General features: G+C 45.1%; 1 protein-coding gene across 18 annotated transcripts in view; it reads right to left on the bottom strand.

Moving 5' to 3' along the window:
- Nucleotides 1–25,965, bottom strand: part of KIAA1217 (KIAA1217 ortholog) — a 549,474-nt gene that overhangs the window by 57,251 nt on the left and 466,258 nt on the right. For 17 of the 18 annotated variants that reach the window (XM_075922523.1, XM_075922529.1, XM_075922524.1 and 14 more), the window contains one exon: nt 6,574–7,406. In XM_075922523.1, coding sequence (XP_075778638.1) covers nt 6,574–7,406 — 833 coding nt within the window. Of the gene's footprint in view, nt 1–6,573; nt 7,407–19,595; nt 20,055–25,965 lie in introns of those variants that run through there. The other variant, XM_006115305.4, reaches the window with a different exon arrangement.

Raw genomic sequence — 25,965 nt, 5'->3', positions numbered from 1 at the left:
AATCATTCATGTCCATTACCTACCCTAGGCTATATGTGTACTCCACCTGGTATACACATATTCAAATGGCTCTTCAAGTATCAAGTATCTCCCCAGCAGATACTTAGAATGGTATCCCAAAGGCAGCTTTTTCAATGTGATATTTCATGTTTAAACCAAAGTACAGAGTCTATATGATTCACCAAGTCAAAGTCAGCTACAGGCAAAGACGTATTTCCTTGTATTAAACTACATGAAAAGAGCCTGTGTTAAACATTTTAACTTAATAAAAATGACACATTTTTAAGCTGGGATTTTTTGTGTGAACTTCTTCTAGATAGTGAGAATGCCTTGTATTTCTCAATTCCTAGTTAAGAGTGGTATTACAGATCTCACTTGAACCCTCTTCAGCAGGCTAGGTGGTTAAGATGCAGGAACTCCAGGGAGGGTATAAAGCAAAGTATATGGGAATACTCAGCTTTCTGATCCCCAAGTAAAAGGATGCATACAATTAAAGAGATGTTTGATTTCATGTGTACATTGTCATTCATCTCAATTATCTTCTAATAAAATCAGAATTAATCTCTCTGACCTACATGCTAAATTAAAAGAAACACTTTTAAATGCTGGTGTAATAATCCTTGAAAATTCTTATACACAAGCAATTATTCTGCATCAGCTATGTCAATGTCTCATCTTGGTCGCGCTCCTCAAATAGTAAGATGCCAAAGTGCAGGTTCCATTTCCTTATCTACTATATATTTTAGAGAGTTTGTGTGTCTGTCTGTATGTCCATGCATCTGTCTGTAAGTCCGTTTGTTCAAGAATTTCTCCCAAACGGTAAGAGCTAGGACCACCACATTTGGCGCGCAGCTCTTATAATAACTTAAAGCAAGGTCAGGGTTGATTGTGCCAGGACACTGGGATGTGCCTGGAATACAATTGTTTTGTATCAAACAGAAAGGGAGGGGTGAGAGAGCAGGGACAGCTTTACTCACAAATGACCACAGGGAGCAGCAAGTGGCCCAGGGAGCAGCAGATGGATGTTGCATGGCCCCTGCTACCCCCAGGCCGGCCCCAGGGAAAAGCCAGTAGACAGGCTGTGCAGGCCCCCGCTGCCTCTGGACTGCCCCTGAGGAGAAGATAGCTCGTGGGTCAATCTGCCCTCCCCTCCGCTGGGCTGTCCCCACGGAGAAGCTGGCGGGTGGGCAGCATGGCCCTCACCATCCTCAGCCCCGGCCAATGCCAGGTAAGTCTTCTACTACTGTGTAAGTCATACAGGTCCAGCCACTTGGCCTTTACCTAATGAACTGCATGCAGAGAAACTATGTGATTCTGCAGACTACCACTTCTGGAGCAACCCAGGATAACAGTGGTCCCCAACGTGGTGCACGTGGGTGCCATGGCACCCACCGGGGTATTCATGTGCACCTGCCTAGTGACCAGGCCTGAGCCATTCTTGTGCCCTGGGCCCCTGGCGCCCGCGCGGTGCCACCCCCGGGCGTGCGGCAGCCTCAAAAGGTTGGGGACAATTGCAGGATACAAATGAGATGGGTGAGGTGTGCACTGCCATCTGAAGATAGTTAGCTCTGCTGGCAGTAGGAAGATAGGGCTGGGGCCACTACACCACCTCACTCGTTTTGGAGAGGTAAGAGCTAACAAGTGGTGAGAGTGTGGAGTAGTGGCTTTGCTTCCCACAGGCTCTGCACAGGGTTCTAAGGTAGGGAAAAAAACTTGTCGGAGACTTCCGATCACACCTGATAAGAGCCAGCCACAAGCAGGGGCCACCTACCATACCCATTTGTGTTTGGGGGCTAAAAGTGGAGACCTTTTCAGGAAATATTCTTAGCACCAGTAAAAGCAAAGCTCTACTTGGATTGCAAAGCGTAAGACAAAGAAGGGCCCACAGGATATAAATAAGATTGGTTAATTCTCTCATATTGATTCTGTCCAAAGGATCCTGTAGTTAAAGAGTCACATGGCTAAAGGGTCAGAGGATGGGGAGAGTTCCAAAATCTTTACTCAGTAATACTTTTTCATACTTTTATCACTTGACTTTAAATTAACATCCATCAGGATTCTCAAGTGGCACAAAAAGAGGAGGGCAAAAATATGATCTCAGAAAAAGTTCAGTAAGCTTCACAAAACTATTTTGATTGCAAGAAAATGTGTTGTACAAGTATATTGGCAGTTTAGTACCTGATGATAGTTGAGTAACTACTAAATACCCTAGAATTTTACAACACTTAAGTGAAATGTTGTTTCACATGCAATGTAAATAAATAATACTGCCATTTAGTCAAGTTAATTCAGACTAACTGCTGAAAAAAATCAACTTCCGATCTCTCAGGATTTATAGATTTGCACTGCCCACAATAACCTACCCTGAACCAGATAAATGCACCATCCAAAAAATGAAGCTAATCCTTTTTAAAATTGTACATGGCCACTCATTAATAAAGTAAATTCCTCTGAGCCTCAGATTTTAGGGATTGTCATTCTTTAAAGATAAAAGAATTCAATTTTTGATAGTGTTTCCACAATCAACATGGGAGGAGACTTTTAATAACTTTTTGCATAAGAAAGTTCAGATATTTTAGTTTTTTTAACTTCCTGATAACACTAGAACTTTTTTTGTATCACTGTAAAGCAAATTTTGTCACACAATTATTTTGACAAAGGAATTGGTGCAATAATTAATTAGGTGCTCAGGTTGCATGGAAGGGGATGCATAGGAAACAGCAGAGAGAAAATAAGAAAAAAAGATAATTATCTAAAACAAATCAAACATGAAATTCCAAACATGAACCTTGACAAACTTGTTAGTTAGGAGATTGATTTCCTCAGCATATAATCAATCAACATGGGAAACTCCAAAGGGGAAGATGGAAAATAATTGTGAATACCTTTCTTGGACCAACTTAATCACTGCTGACATCAAAATCCCAAAGGCCAACCCCCCATTGTCTATGGAAAAAGCAGCATATTGTTATTAGAAGCCAAACACACTCTACTTCCAAATGTGTTCGTGAAACACCAGTTTTTTTCTAGCCTGCTTACTGCATCCCAGGAAACAGAAAAAAAATCAAGATTTGTAAGGGGAAAAGCGATTTAGTTGAAATTCTATCCACTTACATTTCGTCTGTGCATCTATGCTTAATCAATACACTTTTATCTGGTCAAGAAAGACCTTAGGATAGTTTTTCTAGGTAAGTTCTCAGAGTACACAGTGCAAATCACACTTTTTTCTTTCTAATGCAAAGTATATTGTGACAGTATTAATAGCAGCTCTTAAACTGCTGGTTTGAGGTTTGCAGAAGCCTCAAACCACGTCTAGTCATTTTAAATGAGTCTTTCAATTTCAAAACATCTACATAAAAGATGATGAGAGCACTGAGACCTTCACCGCCTGGCCCCTTAGAAACTGTTTACATACATACAAAGTGATTGTAAAATTGCACGCCACTCTGATGTGGCAAAGCGCGCACAAGAGTCAATGAGCACATAAGGGACAAGGCAGTGCAGAATCTGACATGCTCTACCCACAGGTGATCTTGATGGCTACATTCAGTGCTCAAGATCCCCAACCACTGAAGTCCAGTTGTTCTTGCTTAAATCTGTGAATGTCACTCCCATTCAGAAGGCTGGCATGAGACCTGTGCATCACATAAGTCCCACATAAACCCTCACTAAAGGGCTTATGTAGGACCTTGTGAATTTTGCCACATGTGACTTAAGGGCTGAGTCAGCCCTGTTATTTTATTTTCTTGTTTTTCATGACTTTGCAGCATATAACACAAGACGGGTTCAAACCCCTTCTGATTAGACTATAAATGTGCCACCTCCCATAGCCAGACAGAGAGGATTAATCACTTCTATTATAACTCTTGCCTGTCAGCTGTTGATAACTGAGCTGTAAACATTCAGCTTAAATTGAAACAGAATTCAGCCAGGAGGCTCTTTCTATTATTTAATTTATTTAACACAATTTCAATAAAAATAGTTTTTATTGTTTATGAAATTACAGAAGGACAAAATAAGGCTTAAGGCTCTTTAAAGTGTATAACTCAAAAACATTTCCTAAAGTAATATTTCAGAGCTTAGACAATAGATTAATGTGCACTAATTGCTTATGGTATTTACTATGATTTTTTTTAAATAGCCTAGACACTCAGGGTTTAAAGAAACAACATAAAACATGAGCACTTTCCAGTGTATTTTTTAATAAATACTGGGTTGAATTTTAAAGACATGTATATATTTAGAAGTGCTATTCTACAAATATTGTAGTCATAACTTTAAATGCACTTTAGGAAGAGTACACAGACTGCTGATGCATACATTCCTTCAAACCACCACAGAATTATTTGCAACTTCACCAGTGTGTGTGTTTACACATGCATACGTGGGCATGCCTGTGATTATACTAGGGGGCAAAGGGATGTTAGGAGGAGATAAGCTAAGTAAAGAGGAAAGAGAGTTGCTGATAGCTCTCCTATTTCCAATCTATCTAGGATAAAACGTGTAATCCAAAGCCAATTGCTTGCATTAAAAATGGCAAATATAGTTCAAGTTATCCCCTTGCTCTACCACGGGAAATCTGCAATTAGATTTCAGGAACCTACACATAGTGTTTCAAAAAAGTTGCTTTGACTCTAGACCAATGATGGGCAACCTGAGTTAGTGAGCGAGCCATATGTGTGGGCCGCAAGATTGTTGTAACCAAGATGGTCTCCCAGGATAGGGTAGAATTGCTCACTGCGCTTGCGTGCCTAGAATTTGTGGAGCATGTTGACTGATTTGTAGCAGCACTGTGACTGGATTCATGGCTCTTTCAGTCAATGTTGTGTGCAATCATCACGCATCTCACTTCATATGCCCTTGGTTCTTGGAGCATATCACTTTTGTAATACCAGTAGGAAAAAAACTCTACATGGACGAAAATCAGCAGAATCTTGCAACTGTGTGTGAGCAATGGTAAACAAAATGTCTTTTGGGCCACACACAGAACCCCAATGGGTCACATGCAGCCTTTGGGCTGCAGGTTGCCCACCGCTGCTCTAAACTGAAACTGTCTCTAACTCATATCCTTGATGTGCCACTACCCTGCTGGGCTGGTATGCAATTTTTTGCGGATGGCTGAGATTCTTTTAAGACACATCCTCCACCCATTTCCCCTCTCCTCCCATCCTTGAGACATATGCTGCGTTAATCCTCTCTAGCCAATTACAGTTTGAGGAGTCTCCTTCTGAGCCTGTCAATGAGATGTGTGGTACAAGTCTGCTCAGGTCTTATTTTAAAGCCCACACTGGACCCAAACCAGATAGGAGAGGGCTGAGTCATTTTCAAGCCCGATTCAAACCTATATTTCACCTTTAGCTTGTATCAGCACCGCTGCTGCTGACTCACCCATGGGGCTCAGCGTAGTGACGACTTCCCTCTCCCCACACTGCATGTCAGTACACTCACTTTTTAGCATACATGGCACAGTAAGGTGCTAATGGCCAGCAGCAGGGGGGCACATCACTGCCACTTCACAAACCCCACAGATAGGAGGAGGTATTTGGAGACAATCTGAATGGATCAAGTTGGCTTCAGACCAGAATCAAATGTGACACTTCAGTTGGGTTCTGTTGGGTTCCTATCAGCCTGCAGGCCCTATGTAAGGGGAAGCACTTAAGAGAGATGTGAGGTGCTTCTTCTCTCCCAGGGTCGAGTCATGAGTTACCTTCCACAGTTACTTTTAGCCTTTGAGAGCCTAGCACTGTCTAGCTAACCACCTTCAATTCCCTAAAGAGTTCCATAAAAGCAGCACAGACAATAGTCTATCCATTAGCACAACTTATATGGGGATATCTTAGCCAACTGCCAGTATAACCATTCTTCTGCCTCAGGGCAGGGTCTATGGCAGCAAGTCACCATAAGACCATTGCACAAATCTGACCCTCAGGAATACAGGGGAGATCACCGTCAGGTGATAACTAATCGATAACTCATCAAAGAACCATTTTTGATGTTGGGAAAATCAGCAGGAAGAACATTCTTATTTGAGTTTCTTCAGCAAGACAGACTTGCTGATCTCAGGAATGCTCCCGGGAGAATATATTGAAAACAAACTATTCTATTTTATGCAAATTCATGGTTTACAACAGATAAGACAGCCAGTGATAAATTTTCCCCATTTCCTCACACTAGATGAGAAAAACTCCACTCCATAAAGAACAGAAATTGTAATGTCAGAGTGTCATTCTGAACAGGTGTGAAATATATTCCCTTATTAGCATGAGCAGCATAACATTTGTTCTTGTAACATGATTTACTTGTCTGAAAAAAAAATCCCAGTTAATCATTTTATTTTTTCAAATAACTGAAATGTACACTAATTAATATGACTCTGGATCACCATTAGGATGCAACACTTTTTTGAAAGCCACTTTAGTCCTTTTGGTACATCAGCCCTTTTAATTTATTGACCTAATAATTCCCTAAGGTCCACACCCCATATACTAGTCTCCAATTAGTGAAATGAGGTTATGCACACAGATCATGAGACTCTCTCTCATGTACATACCTCATAGTTTTGCTCTGTCTTACCTTGTCTCTTTGTCTTTGGGCACTGCAGCTGGTCCATAGCCAAACACCTGTTTCTCAGCTGCAGATGGAACTACCTCGACCATGCCAGCTAAACCCATAGCATTCCGTGCTTTAGTTTCCACAAACATCGGTGCTCCTGGCTCTTTTTTAAAGGACTGGCGGCAAGGAGAAGACCTGTCCGACTGCATGACATGAGGGGGCACATGAGTGTTATGCTGAGTATGAATATCAATCAGTCTCATGTCAGTGACTCTGTGAGGAGAGGCAGGAGGAGTTTTAGGACCAAGAGTTGGCAAATGGCTGTCAGGGTATTTTCTTGGTTTTTGTCTGTATAACGATTGCTCCATCATGTCAGGTTGCATAGAAGGGTTACAGTAGGTGTTTGAAGACCTCAGTGCACTGCGATGATAAGCTGCAATGTGATCAGGGACATCAAGAGGGTGTCCAGTATGGGGAGCAGCAACACTCATCCTCCCCTCGTGAAACAAGTAGGGGTCAGCGTAAAGGCCTTCATTTCTAAATGGGGCAAGGGTTTTGTTGCTGAGGTCCTCGTCTGGTTTTACATCCCTTCTTTCCAAAATGGCGCTAGGGCTCGGCGATATGGACCTTGATGTTGGCACGCTTGAGAGCCTGTCTCTGGGAATCGTTGCATTGCCTGGCACACCCATGGGCCGGCCCCCCCCGTAAGGAATTCTGGATGGAGAGGGGGGCACAGAGTGAGGCACAGGTGTAGCAGGCGGGGAGCTTGGAATTGCATGGGAAGGATGTGTAGCAGATCCTGGCCGGGGAGCATTTGGTCCATCGCGGCCTGTGTACGTAATTTCCCTCTGCATCTGAAATAAAGAAAAAATCAAATGAGAAGCTCTTTAGCCAGTAGCCTACACATCATGTCAGCTGCAGCTTAAACATCAACTACAGAAAAAATAATTTAACTTAAATTTCTTTATTGCCTATTTAAATAAAATAAACTCTTTTGAGGCTGCAGCTCCTAATGAAAATATGATCTGAAGAAGGCAGGATAATTGGTTCATGTTAACAGAATATTGGAAAAATTTCTAAATTCATTTACTAACACAAGAACTAGAGTAGGAATAATATCACTGATTCTTTGCAGCAGAGGCACACTGTAAAGCCCTGAACTGAACCTTATTCTGCTAGGTTACGGACATAGAATCATAGAATAATAGGACTGGAAGGGACCTCAAGAGGTCATCGAGTCCAGCCCCCCGCCCTCAAGGCAGGACCAAGCTCCGTCTACACCATCCCTGACAGATGTCTATCCAACCTGTTCTTAAATATCTCCAGAGAGGGAGATTCCACCACCTCCCTTGGCAATTTATTCCAATATTTGACCACCCTGACAGTTAGGAATTTTTTCCTAATGTCCAATCTAAACCTCCCCTGCTGCACTTTAAGCCCATTACTCCTTGTCCTGTCCTCAGAAACCAAGAGGAACAAATTTTCTCCTTCCTCCTTGTGACACCCTTTTAGATATTTGAAAACCGCTATCATGTCCCCCCTTAATCTTCTTTTTTCCAAACTAAACCAGCCCAGTTCATGAAGCCTGGCTTCATAGGTCATGTTCTCTAGACCTTTAATCATTCTTGTCGCTCTTCTCTGTACCCTTTCCAATTTCTCCACATCTTTCTTGAAATGTGGCGCCCAGAACTGGACACAGTACTCCACATGTCCCTAGTAATGATGATCCTCCCTTAAAGAACTTACATGTCAGTCTGAAATAGACATAAGAGTTATGAGTGACTGATTCTATATCTTGGCAATGACAATCAACAGTTTGCGGTGCTTTTCCTTATGTATCACAAATGAAGTGTGAACAGGCATGCAGAGTGGTGCCTGCAGTCCTTACTCGAGCAAAGTAAACTTTTACAGCCAATAGGACATTTAATTCACTGCAGGTTTTGGCCTTCTGATAATATTTTGTCAAGATCATTAATTCTGTGCAGAAAACTGAAAATTACACACTGAGTGTTGGTGATGAGTGTAGGTAATTGCTTCTAGAGGTTTTTTTGATATATATGAAAATAATGTGCATAGAACAGTTTTCTGATCTCAAGCACGTATCACCGACTTGCTGTATCACTTGGCCAAAGATACTGGAGCGTGAGATGATTCGGAGCGTGAGATGATTCAGAGCCACTTACAATCACTTCCAGCTAAAATGGACATAAAAAGGGCTACAGTGACTGCCAACAGGAAGGAAGGGAAAACAGGAAAAAGAAAGAGAACTAATCTTTCCCTGGCTGGCTAGAGACACAGCTGAAAACTCTGCAGACAATGATAAGCTATCTGTTGCAGGGAAGGCAACTTCTCACACTGCTCAGTGCTGACCTCTCCAGATGACTGAGCATTACCACTGACAGGAACAGAGGGGACCTCACTGCTACAAGCTTAATTAATGCCTCTGATGAGGTACCCTTAATGATAAGAAGGGAAGGATAAGGATCGGCTGGGCTCCATCAAAGATGCAGGGGGACATCATTTACAAAGGAAAAAAAATCCTTATTTGGCTTTAAAATGTGTTGCCCACTTGATATGGGTATGTTACACTGCCTGTGGGTGGTCAGCCTCCCAACCCAGGTCCACAGGCTCACACTAGCGCTCTAAAAATAGCTGTGTAGACATTATGGCTCCGGCTCTGAAGCTGTGGAGGAGAAGTTTGAGAGCCTGAGCTGCAATAGCAAAGCAGCAACTACACAGCTATTTTTGGTGTACTAGCATGACCCCTGCTGCCACAAGTCTGAGGAACTGGGCTTGGGGGGCTCGCTCCAAGATGCAGTGTAGACATGTCGACAACATGCTCCATCATTTACACAGGATTCCAGCAAAAAAACAAATTCACCACCAAATTGGAATGACTGCTTCTTTAACTTGTTTAAAAACATGTGACTTATGTATCTTGTTATACACAAGACAGAACTATGTAGTCTCTAAAGTGCTACATAGTTCTGCCCTTTGTTTCAGCTAGACCAGACTAACACGGCTGCATCTCTATCACTATTGTTATATACAGTCTGTTTGAAATCCTTGTGTTCAACTTTTATTCCTTCTTATGATAATGTGGCTGGGATTGCAGCAATTACAAAGCATGCCAGTTAGTGAAGCAAGGGGATGCGTTCTCTCCCTACCCCACCTACAAGTTTTTCCATTGTTAAGAACACTGCCATGCCAGTATATACAGTACAACCTCTCCTCTCACCACAGACTTCTTAATTTGAAATTACAAACTACTCTCTCTAGGACTGAAGGTCAGGGATTTTCAATATCAGGTATCAACAAGCAGAAAGGAATGGAGAGAACTCGGCAGCAGCACCAAAAATAATAAATAAAACACAACAAAGTAGAGCACATGGAAGGCCCATAAAAACAACAACAAATGCCAAACTAGACTGTTTCTGTCACAAAGAGAGGTATGGACAACGAATGAGCATAATTTAGGACTTTAAATAAAAACACAGTACAATGAAATTTGACACACACAACCCCAACTGAATAAAAGCTAAACGGAGATGACATTCTATATATACAGCTGTCGATACTGCTTTGTGAGACTGGACCAGTCTTACATGTGGGCATCATGGTAAGGGGAAACCAAGGTCAAGAGCAGGGGTGGGCAAAAAGTGACCTGTGAGCCAGACATGGTTTGCCAGTGATAGCCCTTAGAGGTCTTGGAGCCAGACACTTTATTTACCTGCATGTCTGAAGATATGACCACTCACAGATCCCACTGACCTTGGTTCACCGTTCCCAGCCAATGGGAGCTGTGGGAAGCAGTTCAGGCCAGGCCACCATGTCAGGAACGGAAAACCATGGCCAAGGGGAGTTGCGAGCAGCTGTACATTAGGACACACAGGTAGATAAAGCATCTGGCAGCCGGCAAGGAGCTAACCCTTTCAAACTGCATCCAGCCCACGGGCCACTTACTGCCCACCCTTGATCAAGAGAATGCCCACGCCCGGGCAGGACAGGAGGCAAGTGCCCACCAGCCAGGCTCTGCTTCCCACCTGTGGTTAGGGCTTGTTGCCCACATGGTGCCCTGGCTCAGTGGGTGGGTTTGGCTGGCTCCCTTCCGATGGGAGGGGCTGAAGTTGCAGGGGTCAGAAAGGAACTGCCCTGGGGATGAGCTGCAGCAGCTCCAGCAGCCAGGGTGAGCACCCAGCAGCGTGGATTGGGGCCTTGCGCCATGCACCAGTCTGCTCGGGGCCGGGGGGCAAGGAGAGCGCCGGAGGCAGGGGGAGAGGGAAGCTGCTTCTCTCCACTGTCTCCTGCACTCACCCCAGACTGCCTGCCAGTGTAGCTGCTTACCTGTCCCCACATGCCACCGGGGCATATCGGGCGCACGTAGGCTAGTGGCAAGTGTTTTTGTGGCTGCATGGCAGGGTCCAAAGGTGGGCACAGCTGAGGTGTTGAGGCAGTGGAGCTTCCTGGACAGGTTCCCAGCAGCTTGGGGAAACAGACCCCGTGCCAGGTGCGTGTTATGCTGAGCTTCAGTGTGTGCTTTGCTGCATTCCCATCCCTCCAGGGCTTTGCACGGTTGCCAGCCCGACGGAGGCCCCATTGTTTTGGGCATGGCACAAACACTTAGACACTGTCTCTATCCTGAAACATTTATAATGTAATTGAAGACATGAGCCAATAAGTGGGTGTGACAATTGGAAGACGGGAACAACAGGTGTGGAAAGAGAAAGCCGGCAGGCACAGACAACAATGACAGGAACACAGGGTTACACAGAGAGGATGCTTGATGAATTGGAGTCCCACAAGCTACTATTGAGGAAGGGGCCCAGTAGTAGGTGTGGCATGTTTCATGATGCATTTTGCCTTCCAGTGCTCCAGTTGAGGCTGCCATGCCATGCTGCCTCTTTTGCTAAGCTGTACCTAAATGGCACAATATCGCCCTTGTCTTTTGTATTTTCCCTTGCAGACAAATGAGGCAGTGTTAGAACAGAGGACCGACACTTTGTTCCCTGCTCTATTATCAACTCACTGTGTCTCCTTAGGCAAATCACATCGCTTCTCTGTGACTTGGTGCACTCAACTATAAACTGGATTTAATGATCATACATATTTTTCTAGAGCTTTGAGATTTTTGGATGAAGAAGCCATGGAAAGCAATAAGTATTATTACAAAAATGATTACTATATTTATATGCAAATAATCTTTTTAAATGAATAGGCTCTGGAATCACTCCACTAGCAACATATCTCATTACTTTCTTAATCAAGTGAAAAATTTAATTAAAAAAACCAAATGGATTAGTTAATGTTTTCCCTCATCATCAGAATAAAGTTAGAACCAAACTGTCCTAACTAACCTGAAATCTTAGTTTAGTAATTGCATTATAGTACAGTTTCTATAGCTGTATTACTGACCTTCCGTTATGGCTTTGCACTGATGAAGGAGTGTTACTACATTTTGCAAATAAATGTCAACTGGAGGGTGTGCCCCCTGCTCGCTACACTTGCCAAACCCCCCCCCCCCCATCTGGTGGCTTTCATGGCCAGAAAGCGTGAGAGCCACACTCACCAACCCCCCTCTCTCTCGCCAAGGGTAGATGTCTCGCAAACATGGAGGTGGCAGATGCAGAGGAGGGGGCAGGAGCAGGCTACTAGAGGTAGGTGTCTGGCTAGGGGGAGGGTGCAAGAGTGGGCTGGAGGTTCAGGGTCTCGGTGGAAGGAGTGAGGGGGCTAAGGGTGCAGGATCTCAGTGGAAGGGATGAGTGAGGGGGCTGGGGCTGCAGGGTCTCAGCAGAGGGTGTCTGTGAAAGGGTTGGGGGTACAGGATCTCAGCAGCATGGTCATGGCAGCAGTTCCCTGCTGGGTCATGGAGCATGGGGCCCTGGATCAAGAAGTGGAAGTGGGGTCGGAGGCAGCTGGATGGGAAGCAGCTGGGATAGGGGAGCAGCAGAGAACGCTGAGCACCCTGAGGCCGTCCCCCACCCAGGCACCGCAGGCCACCAGCGAGACCTGTGGCAGGAGGCAGTGAGGGCATGGGAGCCAGAGCCCGGCAGTAGGGGGCTGGAGCTCTTTCCCACCGGGACCTCAGAGCACAGCAAGGAGCCGCTCCCACCCCCTGACCCTCCTGCAGGGGAGCTGGGAGCCAGTGGGGATCCCAGGGTGCCCACTGAGGAGGGACCAGAAGAGCGACTGGGCTGAGTTGGGACCCGCACCTGCCAGAGCCCCGCCCCCCACAATGCCCACGCCCAGTCCTGGCCTCACTCCTGGGGGAAAAGGGAATTGCCCCAACCCCAGACGGTGAATGGTTCCCATCCTGCCCTGAGCCATGGAGTCCCTTCTGATTCTGCCGAGGCTGGGGATGGAGGGCAGGGCAATGCATATGACGTGATGACATCACTCTGTTGTTCCACAGGACAACTTCTTTTAGAGAGAGTGAGATAGTGCTGCACTAACTGAAATTATCTGTTTTGAAACAACCAGTGCATCTGAAAAATTACAGCGTTGGTATATGGTTTGAAAAACACCAGTAGCCTAAGCATATGGCAAAATGTCACTAGTGCCTACTCTAGCTCCAGCGACACACTCACACTAGAGAACCTAATTGCATGCATGTTGTAGATTGCAAGTTAGTGGTTTTTCCTCCTCTTCCCATCCTACCATTTCATATTTCCATTCCTTAATCATTAACCCTGCAATTTGCCAATGTTAATCAGTGCTTTGGATGCTCCAATTTATTGTGAATGAGGTAGCTTTCCAACTCCCCTGCTCTCTGTGCTCACAATCCTTATGCAAGGCTCATTTCCAGGGAGGATAAAAATTAATGATTTCCAAAAAATCAGATTTTATTTAAATCAGATTTTTTACTTAATTCAGATTTTTTTATTTTTAAAATCATGAATAAAACACTAATTTTTTCATTTAAAAATAACAGTTACAATTAAATCTGAACACAAACATACACTTACAGTCTCATAAAAATAAATTAATGGCTGTAGTCTATCCAGCCTAGCTACTAGCTCTTGATTCTTGAAAGTTCTGGGCTTTCGATGTCTATTTCTCAGAAAACTAAAAAGTAACATGCAAAGACGGACACAGGCTGGACAGTACTGTTTTTGTTCTGTGCTTATGTGGTAGTAGATCTTGGCCAAGCATGGTAGAGTAATTAATTAAGAGATTGTCTTAAAGAAAGACACACACACAATATATAGAAAAGGATGAAGGCACCATTGAAAGGAACAGTAGAGTGGACTGGAAAGAAAAAGAGAAGATATTATTCAGCGTGCACACGCACACATTTCTATGTTCCCCCAGATTTTTGCCACAGAAAAACTATCATGAATTTAGGGGGTAAGAGACACCTATTTGGAAATATTTTGAAGAAATTCATTCCCTGGGCAAAAAAGGAAAATGTGTCAAGTAGAAGTAGATGCAGGGCCTTGTTGCAAGAATGAGACACCATAAGGAAAACTGCTTATTGGGAGAAAATGATGTAGATGAAGATGTGGACATGGCTGAGTGGATCAACTGGTTAGTAATTTAAGTAATTCACTTTGCAATGCCTCATTCTGCAAGACACTCTTTATATCTTTTAATATAAGTGCATCTTTTAGCCAAAGACTTAAGTACATCTTCTGCAGGAATAAAAGAAAATGTTGCTGAAGTCACAAAATTATTTTCTAACAACCATTCTGCTTCAGCTTCACTGAAGAGAGCAGGAGGATCCAAACTAATTCTTCCTCAAGATGTTTGATACAATTCTGTGGTTGATTGTTTTGAACAATTTATGAAGAACTGGCCTACTGTCATAAAACTTTGTGAAGAAAACCGTGATTAAATAGATGGAAGTATCTCATCCAAAGTATCGAACACTGAATTAAAGAGGAACATAGAAGATATGTGCAGTATCCTGAAACCTATTATCATTAGTCTTAAACAACTTCAGAGAAATTGCTGCTGCATTGCTGATCCTGTTGAAATTTGGAAGGCACTTCAAGAGACATTGACAAAAGAAATATCGTGCTAAAAAATTGAACTACGGGGAGTAAAGAAGCAAATGGGTCAAACACAAACTCTACCTTATTTTTTTCTGAACATTCTTAACCCCTGATATAAAGGCAGATGCCTAACTTCTGAAGATGCTGCAGCTATGGCAGGGGCATCTCAAAAATTACTCCTCAGTTATGCCAGTCATAAGGCCAAGAGCAAAACATATAATAAGTAAATGTTTACTGATTATGATTTGAACAAATTAGATGTTGTAAAATACTGCATTGAGTTCTAAATTAACATGTTTTAGTGATCAGACTGATACCTTTATTTAAGAAATACATAGAAAAGTATCAGGGGGAAACTTTACTTAAATGAATGATTTTTTTTTTTTGGTGATTTAAATCAATTCACCCTGCTCACTTTTAAATGGGTGTGTTATAGGAGCCAGTGGGAGCTGTATAGCCTTGGTGAAGGTGTGAAGGTTCAAAAGCTATAATCTCTCCTATTAGCAAGAGGACTTGTACTGTTGAGCATCTCACCATCAGCCTCTGCTACAGGTAATGTTAAGAAAATAATAACGGTCATGCTGAGTTAGACCAGTATCCGGTCTTCTGACACTGGTACCAGAAACCAGCGGGAATGCCAGATACCCCAGTGGGAATGAACAGAACAGGAAATCATCAAGTGATCTATTTCCTGTCACCCAATCCCAGCTTCTGGCAAGCAGAGGCTAAGGACACCATCCCTGTCCATCTATTGATTGACCTCCTCCATGAAAAGGCCCATATGCAGGAATTTCTGGGGGGTTGTGGGTTTTTTTTTTTGTAATTGTGGACCACATTTTTTTTAAATAGAAAGGAGTTCAAAATAGTCATGCAATGAGTGTGCATAAGAGAGGTTAATGAAAACTTTGAGTGGAAACAATGTTTGGTAAAATGATTGTGTTATAGTATACTAAAAGGCTACGTCTACACTGGCCCCAAATTCCGGAAAAGGGATGCAAAGCAGGTAAGTCAGCATAGGGAAATCCGCAGGGAATTTAAATATCCCCCGCGGATTTAAATAAACATGTCCGCCGCTTTTTTTCCGGCTTGGGGAAAAGCCGGAAAAAAGCATCTAGACTGGCGCGATCCTCCGGAATAAAGCCCTTTTCCGGAGGATCTCTTATTCCTACCTTCCTGAAGCGGCGGACATGTTTATTTAAATCCGCGGGGGATATTTAAATCGCCCGCGGATTTCCCTATGCTGACTTACCTGCTTTGCATCCCTTTTCCGGAATTTGGGGCCAGTGTAGACGTAGCCAAAATGTATATTGTAATAAAGGTTTTATAGAAATTACCACCATTGTCCCCCGCTCCCTCAGCTGCATCCGGCTGCTGCTGCTCTACCTGCTCAGAGAGGCCAGAGCCAAGTGAGTGCAAGCGGGGCTGCCAGCCAACGAGGCCAGGCTCAGGCTGCTCTTCATGAATAGGGAGGTGCCATTCCCTGGGCTGTGCTGTGCTGCCACCAGCCCTGCATGTCCATCCTCCCGTAACACAGCACTCTCCCTTCCCCCTAACATAGTAGTTCTCAAACATTTTGGCCTGTGGCCCACCTGGCTCAATGCAAACTTTTCCGTGCACCACCAGTTGCTAATGGAAACTCACCGTTAATTACATAATTATACTTAAGCCATTTTTCTAGTACTGCAGCGAGGGAGAATGGTTTAATTTACCCAGTAAGACAGGAAATATTAATTTAAATTATTAAACAAACTAAGCATTTTAACATTCTCATGTTAATTTATCAAACTTCATTTTAAATAAAGTAAAATATTAATTTATGGCCAACACAAAAGGTTCCCACATTTTCTTTATTTATGGCAGGGGTGGGGAACCTTTTTTGGGTTGGGGGGGCCACTACCCCATGTAAAATTAAATTGGGGACCACACAAGTGAGAAGCAAAAGAACTCCTCCAAAAAACCCAACCCTCACTGATGTGGCCCCCAACTGAGACACCTCATTCTCATATTACTTTAGCCCCATGAGGGGGGAGGGAGTTTGAGGGACAGGGAGAACTGAGGTTCAGGGCTTCCCATAGACCAGATTTACTCTTCCAGGGTTAGTGGATTTTGTGGATGCCTCACCCCCAGGCTCAGTGATTGGAATGGCCCCCCACCCCCAGGCTCTGGGATTGGGTTACGAGGTGTCCAATTTTCTACCAGACAGTCCGGTATTTGCACCGTCTGTCCGGTTAAAAACATTCAGAAAATACCAGACACGTGCAATGTCTGGTATTTTCTGAATTTCCGGCTGGGCGCCGGATCGGAGCCTGGCGGGGGCGGGGGAGTGACTAGGAGGCGGGGCATGATTGGCTTTGGGAGCCTGTGGTCACGTGCAAAAGCCGGGTGTGGCGGGGACTGGGACTCCAAGCCCCGCCCCCCACCCAGCTTCTGCTCGCAACTAAAGGGAGCGGCTGTGTGGTCCCTTGGACTCCGGCTGCAGCCAGTGGTTGCACACACCCTACCCCGGCCAGGTCTGCTTCCTGCCCCACCCCCGGGCCCATGCTGCGGCCCTCGACCCCCCCCAGCTCTGCTTCCCAGCCCCCCCGTTCTTCCCGACCAGCCCCGCGGCCCCTGACCCTCCCAGCTCTGCTTCCCGCTCCTCCTCTCGTCCCCCTCTTCCTCCCGGCTGGCTCCCGGACTCCCCCCCTGCCAGCTCTGCTTCCCGCCCCACCCAAGTATGTCCGTTTTTTTGGCGGGGTCTACCTGGTAACCCTAATTGGGACAAAAACGAGGGGTTTAATGTGCGGGACAGGGCTGCTAACAAAAGGAAGGGGAGTGTAGGATCTGGGTGGGAGGTGGAGTTCAGGAGGGGGTGAGAGTGTGAGGTCTGGATGGGAGGAAGGGTGTAGAAGCAGGCTGGGAGTCTGTCCAGGGGGAGGAGGCAAGAGCAAGGGAAGGTGCAGTGTGTGGCCAGGAGGGAGGGTGCAGGAGCAAGAGTGGGTACAGAAGCAGGCTGGGGGTAGAGTGTATGGCCAGAGGGAGGGTGCAGGAGCATGCTGGGGTTAGGGTGCAGGAGCAAGGGAGGATGCAGGAACAGGCTAGAAGCAGGTCCATGCACTGCTGTTCCCCCAGCTGGGAGAAGGAAAAGGGAAGCACTTCTTGCCTGTGAGCTAGATTGCGCAGCGAGGTGTGAGGCTTTCTCTCTTCCACCCCCTCCAGCGGGAAGCCATCTCTGTTCCAAGCCAAAAAGTTCCAGTCTTATTAATCTCCCCTCGTATGGTAGCTGTTCCATACCCCTAATCATTTTGCTAACTCTTTTCTAAACCTTTTCCATTACTAACATATCTTTTTTTTAAGATGAGGTGGCCAAATCTGCACACAGTATTCAAGAGATACTGTGTGAAACATACCATGGATTTACATAGAAGGAATATGATATTTTCTGTCTTTTTATCTATACCTTTTTAATGATTCCCAATATTCTGTTCATTTTTTTGTCTGCTGTTGCACACTGTGTGGATGTTTTCAGAAAGCTATCCACAATTATGACAAGATTTTTTTCTTGAGTAATAACAGCTAATTTAGACCCCATCACTGAAACCCCTCAAGATGTTGTCCAATATGCATTACTTTACATTTTTTCCCACATCTGCCATTTTGTTATTCAGTCATTTATGAATATGTGACTATTCTAATATAGAGCCGTGGGGGACATCACAATTTACCTCTCTCCATTCTGAAAACCAACCATTTTATCCTACCCTTTGTCAGGGTTGGCCCACAACATTTTGGCACCTGAGGCGGGGAGCTCAAATGTCGCCCCCATGCCACATTTTCTCCTGCCTGCCTGCTATGTCTCTTGTGCCCTCCTTCCTCCAGCACAGACTCCACCATCTCTGTGCATCTACAGCAGAGAGAATACATATGCATCAGCAGCAGACACTATTTTCTATGCTCTGGGTCCTAGTGCTCCCTCGCCTCCCACTGTCTGGCATCTGAGGCGGCCGCCTCAATTCGCCTCATGGTAAGGCCAGCCCTGCCCTTTGTTTCCTAACCAGTTACCACATGCTTGTTGACCTCCTCAAAGAATTCTAGTAGATTGGTGAGGTATAATTTCCCTTTACAGAAACCATGTTGACTCTTCCCCAATAAATTGTGTTCATCTATGTGTCTGACAATTCTATTCTTCAATTACTATAGTTTCAACCACTTTGCCCAGTACGGAAGTGAGGTTTACCAGCCTGCAAGTGCTGAGATCACCTACGGAACTTAAAAATTGCTGTCACGTTAGCTATCCTCCAGTCATTTGGTACAGAAGCTGATTTAAAGGGTCACTTACAAACCATACTTAGTAGTTTTGCAATTTCACATTTCAGAACTCTTGGGTGAATACCATCTCGTCTACATGGGCTTATACAGACTTTCTTTGGTGCTGTGAATATGGGTGTAGGCCTGAGTGCTTGCTAGCCATGAGAAGCATAGTGCACTTTTAAATTTACTATATGGTTGCTGCCTACATGCTCGTGTATGTGTGGGGGGGAGGGCACATATGCAGCTTAGCTAGTACACCACCTCTCCTTCCATATGGTACAGGATCAAGCACATACCTAACATTTTTCTTCATCAAACTCAGTTCTTTCATGTACACCTGCATGTAAACCTAGTCTCTCAGCTATGCAAATGTTTATCGCATGGTGAAGTCCTACGGGGAAACAACAAATACTCATTTAACTTTTTATTGAATATGGAACAAATATATATAACTGAAAGCTATTCACAAAACAAACAATAGCAAAAGTGCTTAAACTCATCTATTGTAAATGTGCACCTTAACCATGGCTTCTATAAACACGTGGAGAAATTCTTCAGGAAGGATTTTAGACTGTTCTTTCGAGTACAGCTTTTCAAACTATGCTTAAATACTCGTATCTCTAATCCATGTATTTGTTCCTATTGTTCTTAGGGTGGTATTAAAACAATACTATTTTTTAAACTACACAACACTGCAACTCAAAGACAAATAAAATTATCCTTGCCAAAGATTTTCATTCTGAAATAATTAAAGCCACTTACTTTTACTTAGGGAAATCACCTGCAAGGATACAGCAGTAAGAAAAACATTTGGTTCCACTTCATAAAACACAGTTCTTTTGTTTTCAGCCTGGAATGTGACTCCTCGGTCTACAATATGACATTTTAGGCATCCAGCCTTCTTGGGAAATTATTTTAAACATTAAAAAGGCTCCTTATTCCCTCTGCTCGCAACAAGTGTGGGCCATCTTTTTTACTAGATGATCCAAATAGTGCTGCTTCAAGAGACTAAAGCACTTTTCCACATGATAAGTCTGCAATTTCTCCTCCCCTTAGAAATTAGTCACTAAATAACCTATCTGGCATGTCACGCAACCACAAACTGTGCATCCTACCGCTATGTAATTCAATCACTGAACAATTTCTTTAATGTGTGTATATAAAATGTAAAGAAGAGACTAACTCTAAAGAATGAAGCAGTAGAGAATCTTGCAAAGAAGTGAACCATAAATTAAACAGCAGGTAAACTTAATTAAGGGAAGAAGGCTCATTCTAAAAGAAAACAATATGAAATACACATGTTAATTATCCAGTAAGAGAGTGCCTTGAATTGTTTCAATTTTAGTAAACCCAGCACTGCAGAAAATGTAGGAAAAACAAAGAACACATTGATTTGAACAACTTTGAAGTAATCAGATTGGTAGAGACATTTAGTGGAGTGAAATGTGAAACTCTTCCTACAATAGAGCACCTGAGCAAAACAGGAGGCTGTCTACTAATTAACCAGTCACCTTAGCAGCTTTACCAAGCTGAACTTTGAGACTATCATAAATCAATTTCATCATTGCTATATCTGCACAACACTGCACAAGCAGTTCAGATCACTTTTGAAAAAAGAGACAATTTTTAAAAAGCAACTGTTAATTTCTTATTTAGAATTATTACAGGAAAAAGACCTTCCTTCTGACCCCACACCCAAATTAGCCAATAATGTTGGCAATATATTTTTTTAAAATACAATACTCACTCAGGTCCAAGAGATGGAACCAAAACAGCAGAGGGAAAACACAACAATATTGCAGTTAGCTTCTGGGTGTTTATTTTAAAAAATGCTGCCTGTGTCAATAGAGTAGGCACTTCCTGGGTAGAACCACAAAGGGATTTAGATGCTTAACTGCCACATTTGGAGCCAAAGCCAAAATTTAGATCTTAAATTTCTGCTCAGCTGCCTCCTTACCCTGTAGGTACCTAAGTTTCCCTAGTATCAATTTCTACTAGTGGGCATATGCACGGCTAGCTGCCCAGGCCCAGACACCTAGACCCCTAAACCTCAATAAAAGTAACAAACTAGGTGTCCCCCTGTCTCTCTTGTCTGCAGGCCTGAATCTGAGAGGAATGCTCTAAACCAGTGTTTCTCAACCTTTTTTTTTTTTTTTAAATAAGTATACTTACAGTTTTCAGACACAATTTTTTTTCTACCATTGCAACACATTTATTTAAACAACTTAATCGTAGCTGGGCGGGTGATGACATTTTTGGGTGTAAAAAGTACAAAAATAATAAAGCGCTGTAAAACTTAAAACAAAAATTCAGTTTTCTCCAAATTTCAGTGGTGTTGATGTACCCCCCAGACTTGTCTCGAGTATCCCTAAGGGTACTTGTACCACTGGTTGAAAAAAACTGCTCTAAGCCAGGGCTACTCCACCTTGGAAGCCCGGGGGGCCACAATGATACTCACAGCACATGCTGAGGGCCACAATTTAAGTGTGGTTGCATATACATGCAAATATATATGCAAATATGTGCAAATAGCTTCTTTCACATTGATGGACATGAATACAAAGATTAAGGCAAGACTACACAACACACAGGCCCCATTTAAGTCAGTTCTGCTGATATTAATAAAATGCAATAGTTACCCTATTTCCACCCATATAACAGCACTTTCATTGAGCAATGACAGTCCAGGAATTTAACTACTAAAACATGTATCAACAGAAGACCATTATATTGACTCGCTGTTGTGGAGCGTGTTCCCAGTGGAGGCCATGTTCAACGGATCCCACCGTAGGCCACGTATTGAGCCCAACGTAAACTCAAACCGCACCATGGGATGCAAGCAAACGGGTGGCGGGCCGCATGTTGAGTAGCCTTGCTCTAAGTACACCTACTACACTGGGCCTTGGACAAAACGCTGCTGAAGACAAGAAGATAATGGTGGTGCTGCCCTTTTTTTAACCTTTCCCCTCTGGCAAGGGCAACCTGCAGCATGACCCTGGTTCAAATCACCCCACTGCCTAATGTGCAACAGGAATTTGAGTTCAGCTCTCTTTGGTGAGTGCCCCTAATCACTAGACTATGGCAGTGATTCTCAAAGTGAACCGCAGACCGACTTTGAGAAAGCTGCTACTGAGCCGCTCCAGTTTGTTTACATACCGGCTCCACAACCATGGAGCCTCACGGCTCCCATTGGCTGCAAATGGTGAACTGCAGCCAATGGGAGCTGCAAGGCTCCATGGCTACGGTACTGGTAAGTAAACAAACCAAAGCGGCCCAGCAGCAGCTTTCTCAGAGTGGGTCTATGGAGCACTTTGGGAAACACTGGACAATGGGGTACTCGGTTGGCAGGAATCCGTCTCAGTCAGTGCTGCTGAAACTGTTCCACTTTGTATAAACAATTAACCATTAGAACAGGAACTGGAGCCTGCTTCTTCCACATCAGCTGAGTGTCCTAACTACAGAGCTATAGAGTCTCTCTCATGCTTGCTCTAGCCCCATGACTGTTAAATATTTTACACAACATGGAACAGCTTCAGCAGGAAAGTGAAAGTGCCCCACCCTAGAGCACCCTATAGCCCAGTGGTGAATTTAACTGAGAGGTAAGAGATTTGGGTTCAAAGCTGTCAAAAGGAGGATTTGCAGCTATGATGCTGCAGCAGGAGACACCTTCCTCCAGCTTACACTTAGGCAACTCAACTCCCTCTCCTGGGCACTGCTTATTGGCTAGCTTAGACAGCGCCCCACCAGGATTCCCTCTAAGCTGCCCGCTTGCACAGGTGCACATAAAAAATTTCCAGCATTCCCTGGAGCTGTGCAGCCGTGTGACAAACAGCAAGTGGCTCCTGCAGTGGCTAGGGCTAGATGAGCCACGAGCCACATTGTGGATGGCAGGAGGCTGGTCTGGCAGCTGGGGCAGGAGGAGCCGTGAGCTGTGTCGTGGGTGGCAGGAGGCTGGGTTGGGGCCAGAGGTGGCTGGGGACAGGTGTCTGGGTGATGGTTGGGGGGGAACAAGCAAGATGTGGGGCTGGGCACAGGTTTCTGGGTAGTGGTGCTTGGGCTGTTGGCACTAGGTCCAGGTTCTGGCTGTTTGTGTTAATAAAATTTTAATATATATAAAATTTTGTTAGTAACTGATAGGTGCCACAATGGCACACATCCGAACAAGCGCACATGACATCAATATTGGTGCACAAGTCAAAACTCACTCCACTCATGGGTGGAAAACCTTAGAGGGAACACTACTCTCCATTCAGTGTGCTGACTTTTGTGGGTCTCATTGTTAGGTTTTGCAACAATGACTACAAATTCCCCTTTGTGGTCCTTTCCCTGTGGGTTTTTTCAACTGGACGGAAAGCATAAAGTGTTGCTGATGAAAGGGGAAGAAAGTGTGCGTTGTACTACTATAGAAAAATTTGCTGGGTTAATTTCTACCTTTCCTCTTTCAAGAGAACCAAACTCATACCATTTTAGCTGTACAAGTATTATACGACTGACATCTGTTCAGTGTGCAGTGGCGATCGAAAAAGCTAACAGAAATTTCAGGGACCAATAGGAAAGAGATAGGATAATAAGACAGAAAATATCATAATGCTTTTATAATAATCCATAGTTCATGCGCACCTTGAATGAGGCATGAAGTTCTGGTGCCCCCACCTCAAAAAAGATATGTTAGAACTGAAAAAAGGTTCTGACAAAGGGAACAAAAATGATTAGAGATATAGATCAGCTTTGATAAGAGGAGAGATTAAAAAGTTTGGGACTTTTAAGCTTGGAAAAGCTCTAAGAGGGATATGGCAGAGGTCTATAAAAACATGACAGGTGCAGAGAAACTGAATAAGAACGTGTTACTTACTCTCTCATAAAACACAAGAACTAGGAGTTGCCCAATGATATTCACAGGCAAAGGCTTAAAAGAAACAAAAGGAAGTATGTTTTCACACAATGCACATTCAACCTGTGGATCTCACTGCCAAGGGATGTTGTGAAGGTCAAAACTATAACAGAATTCAAAAAGTAACTAGATAAGTTCATGCATGATAGGTCCACCAACAGGGGCGGATGAGAGTTTTGCAGGGCACAGGGCAGCACAATATCGCAGGGCACCCCCTTTGGAGAAAAAACAGAAAAAGGGGTCCCCCCCGTGCCCACTCCTCCATTAGCCCCACATTGATCATATGAGCTACCCCCTCCTCATCCCCTCTCCTAACACCACCCTCTACACACATGCCCTGCCTCTCTCCTCTGGTGCTGGTCCCTCCCCTGTAGGTGTCTGCCCTTCTGCTTCGCCCCCAGAATTCCCTGGCACCTGCACCTTCCCTTAGCCCTGCACCCTCCTGGTTCCTCCCCGCTCCCTCACTGCCCTTGTGCCCTTTGCCCTCTTTTTCCCTGATGCCCACTTCCTCACCACCCTCTGCCCCCATTCCCCTCATGCCCCTGTGCCCTCACACATGCCTTGCTCCATCCCCACCTTCCTCACGCCCACCCTCCTTTCAAGACTTCTCCCAGCACCTCCCCCTTTCCCCTTTAGCCCCCAATGCCCTTACCCTCTCCTCTCCCAGCATCACCCTGTCCCCCCTCCCACTAACACCTCCCCTCCTGCCCTTTTCCTCATTGTCTCCACTTGGCCCCCTGGTATTTGTCTCACCTCCTCTTTCTTCCCCTGACCTGCCCTCCTCCCCTCAGCACAAGCCCCTTCCTCTGCCATCCACCTTCTGCCTTCCAGTGTGCAGGGCGGCTGCAGCCCCGGCCCAGGCTCCAGGCCACGTGCCGAACTGTGCGGTGCAATGCTGGGCCATGCGGTTTTAAGGTCCCGGGCCGTGGCGCCATGCCACGCCATGCCTGAGCATCTCCCCTCTCAGCTGTTGCGCAGCGTTTCAGCATGCCGCGCATGCGTTTCCTCGGCCCCACGTGGCCCGTACTGGCCGGCGCCGGGAATTTCAAAAGTGCGGGGCTGCGGCGCCTCGCCACAATCCCCCGCTTCCTCCTCCAGCAGCCGCCAGCCGGCCCTTCGGCGGATGGCCCACCTGGTGCTGGCATGGGGCCTATTGAAGTGCGGGGCCCGGGGCAGCCGCCCCGCTCGCCCTGCCCTATATCCGCCACTGTCCACCAATGGCTATTAACCAGAATGCACAGAGATATAACACCATCCTCCGTGTCCCTAACCTGTTTGCCAGAAGCTTAGAGTGGATGACAGGATGGATCACTCAACAGTTGCCCGTTCTCTTCATTCCCTCTGAAGCACACGGCCTTGGTCAATGTCAGAAGACAGCAGGGGCAGTGTGGGAGGGTACGATGGGAATGTTTTCCTAAGCCCTGGGCAGGCAGGGCAAGAGGCCGGCCAGCAGCCAGCAGGTCCAGGCCCTGGGTATCTGGGAGATTAGTTGGGGGCAGGGAGGAGGCCTGATGTCTGCAGCAGGAGTCCAGTCTCCCCTTTCCCCCTCCCCAGTCACCAGCAGGAGAAGCAGAGCAACATGGTCCCAGCTCGCTCTGCTCTCCCAGAGGCATCGCTCGAGGGAGAGGGTGGGATTGCCCCCACACTCATCATTGAGAAGTGCAGTAATGTGGCCGGGGAGCAGAGTGAACTTCTGCTGCATTGCTTCACTTCGCCTACTGTTGCTGGTGAGTGCAGGGGGCCAGACCCCCGCTGCTGCTGCTGGACACCAGTCCCTGTTAGTCACCCAGGCTGCATCGATTGGGGGAAGAGGCAAGGCAGGGGCAGAGCAAAGGTGGGGAAGAGGCGGGGAGATAGTGGAGCAGGGGCAGGTAAAGGCAAGTTGTCCCAGGCCTCCCCCAAGGGATCCACATGGCTGGTAGCCTCACCAGTTACCCCTGGAAAACAGGGAACTGAACTAGATGAACCTTTGGTGTGATCCACTATGGCTGATTTTACGTTCTTGTGACTCTCTCTCTGTGTGTGTGTGTGTGTGTGTGTGTGTGTGTGAGGGTATGTCTACACTACAAAGTTAGTTCGAACTAACGGATGTTAGTTCGAACTAACTTTAATAGGTGCTACACTAGCGCTCCGCTAGTTCGAATTTGAATCGAACTAGCGGAGCGCTTAGTTCGAACTAGGTAAACCTCATTTTACGAGGACTAACGCCTAGTTCGAACTAGCTAGTTCGAACTAAGGGCT

The sequence above is a fragment of the Pelodiscus sinensis genome, chromosome 2, assembly GCF_049634645.1.
Source record: "Pelodiscus sinensis isolate JC-2024 chromosome 2, ASM4963464v1, whole genome shotgun sequence".
NCBI lineage: Eukaryota > Metazoa > Chordata > Testudines > Trionychidae > Pelodiscus > Pelodiscus sinensis.
Note: the sequence above shows the minus strand (reverse complement) of the source record. Positions and strands in the feature narration are given on the sequence as shown.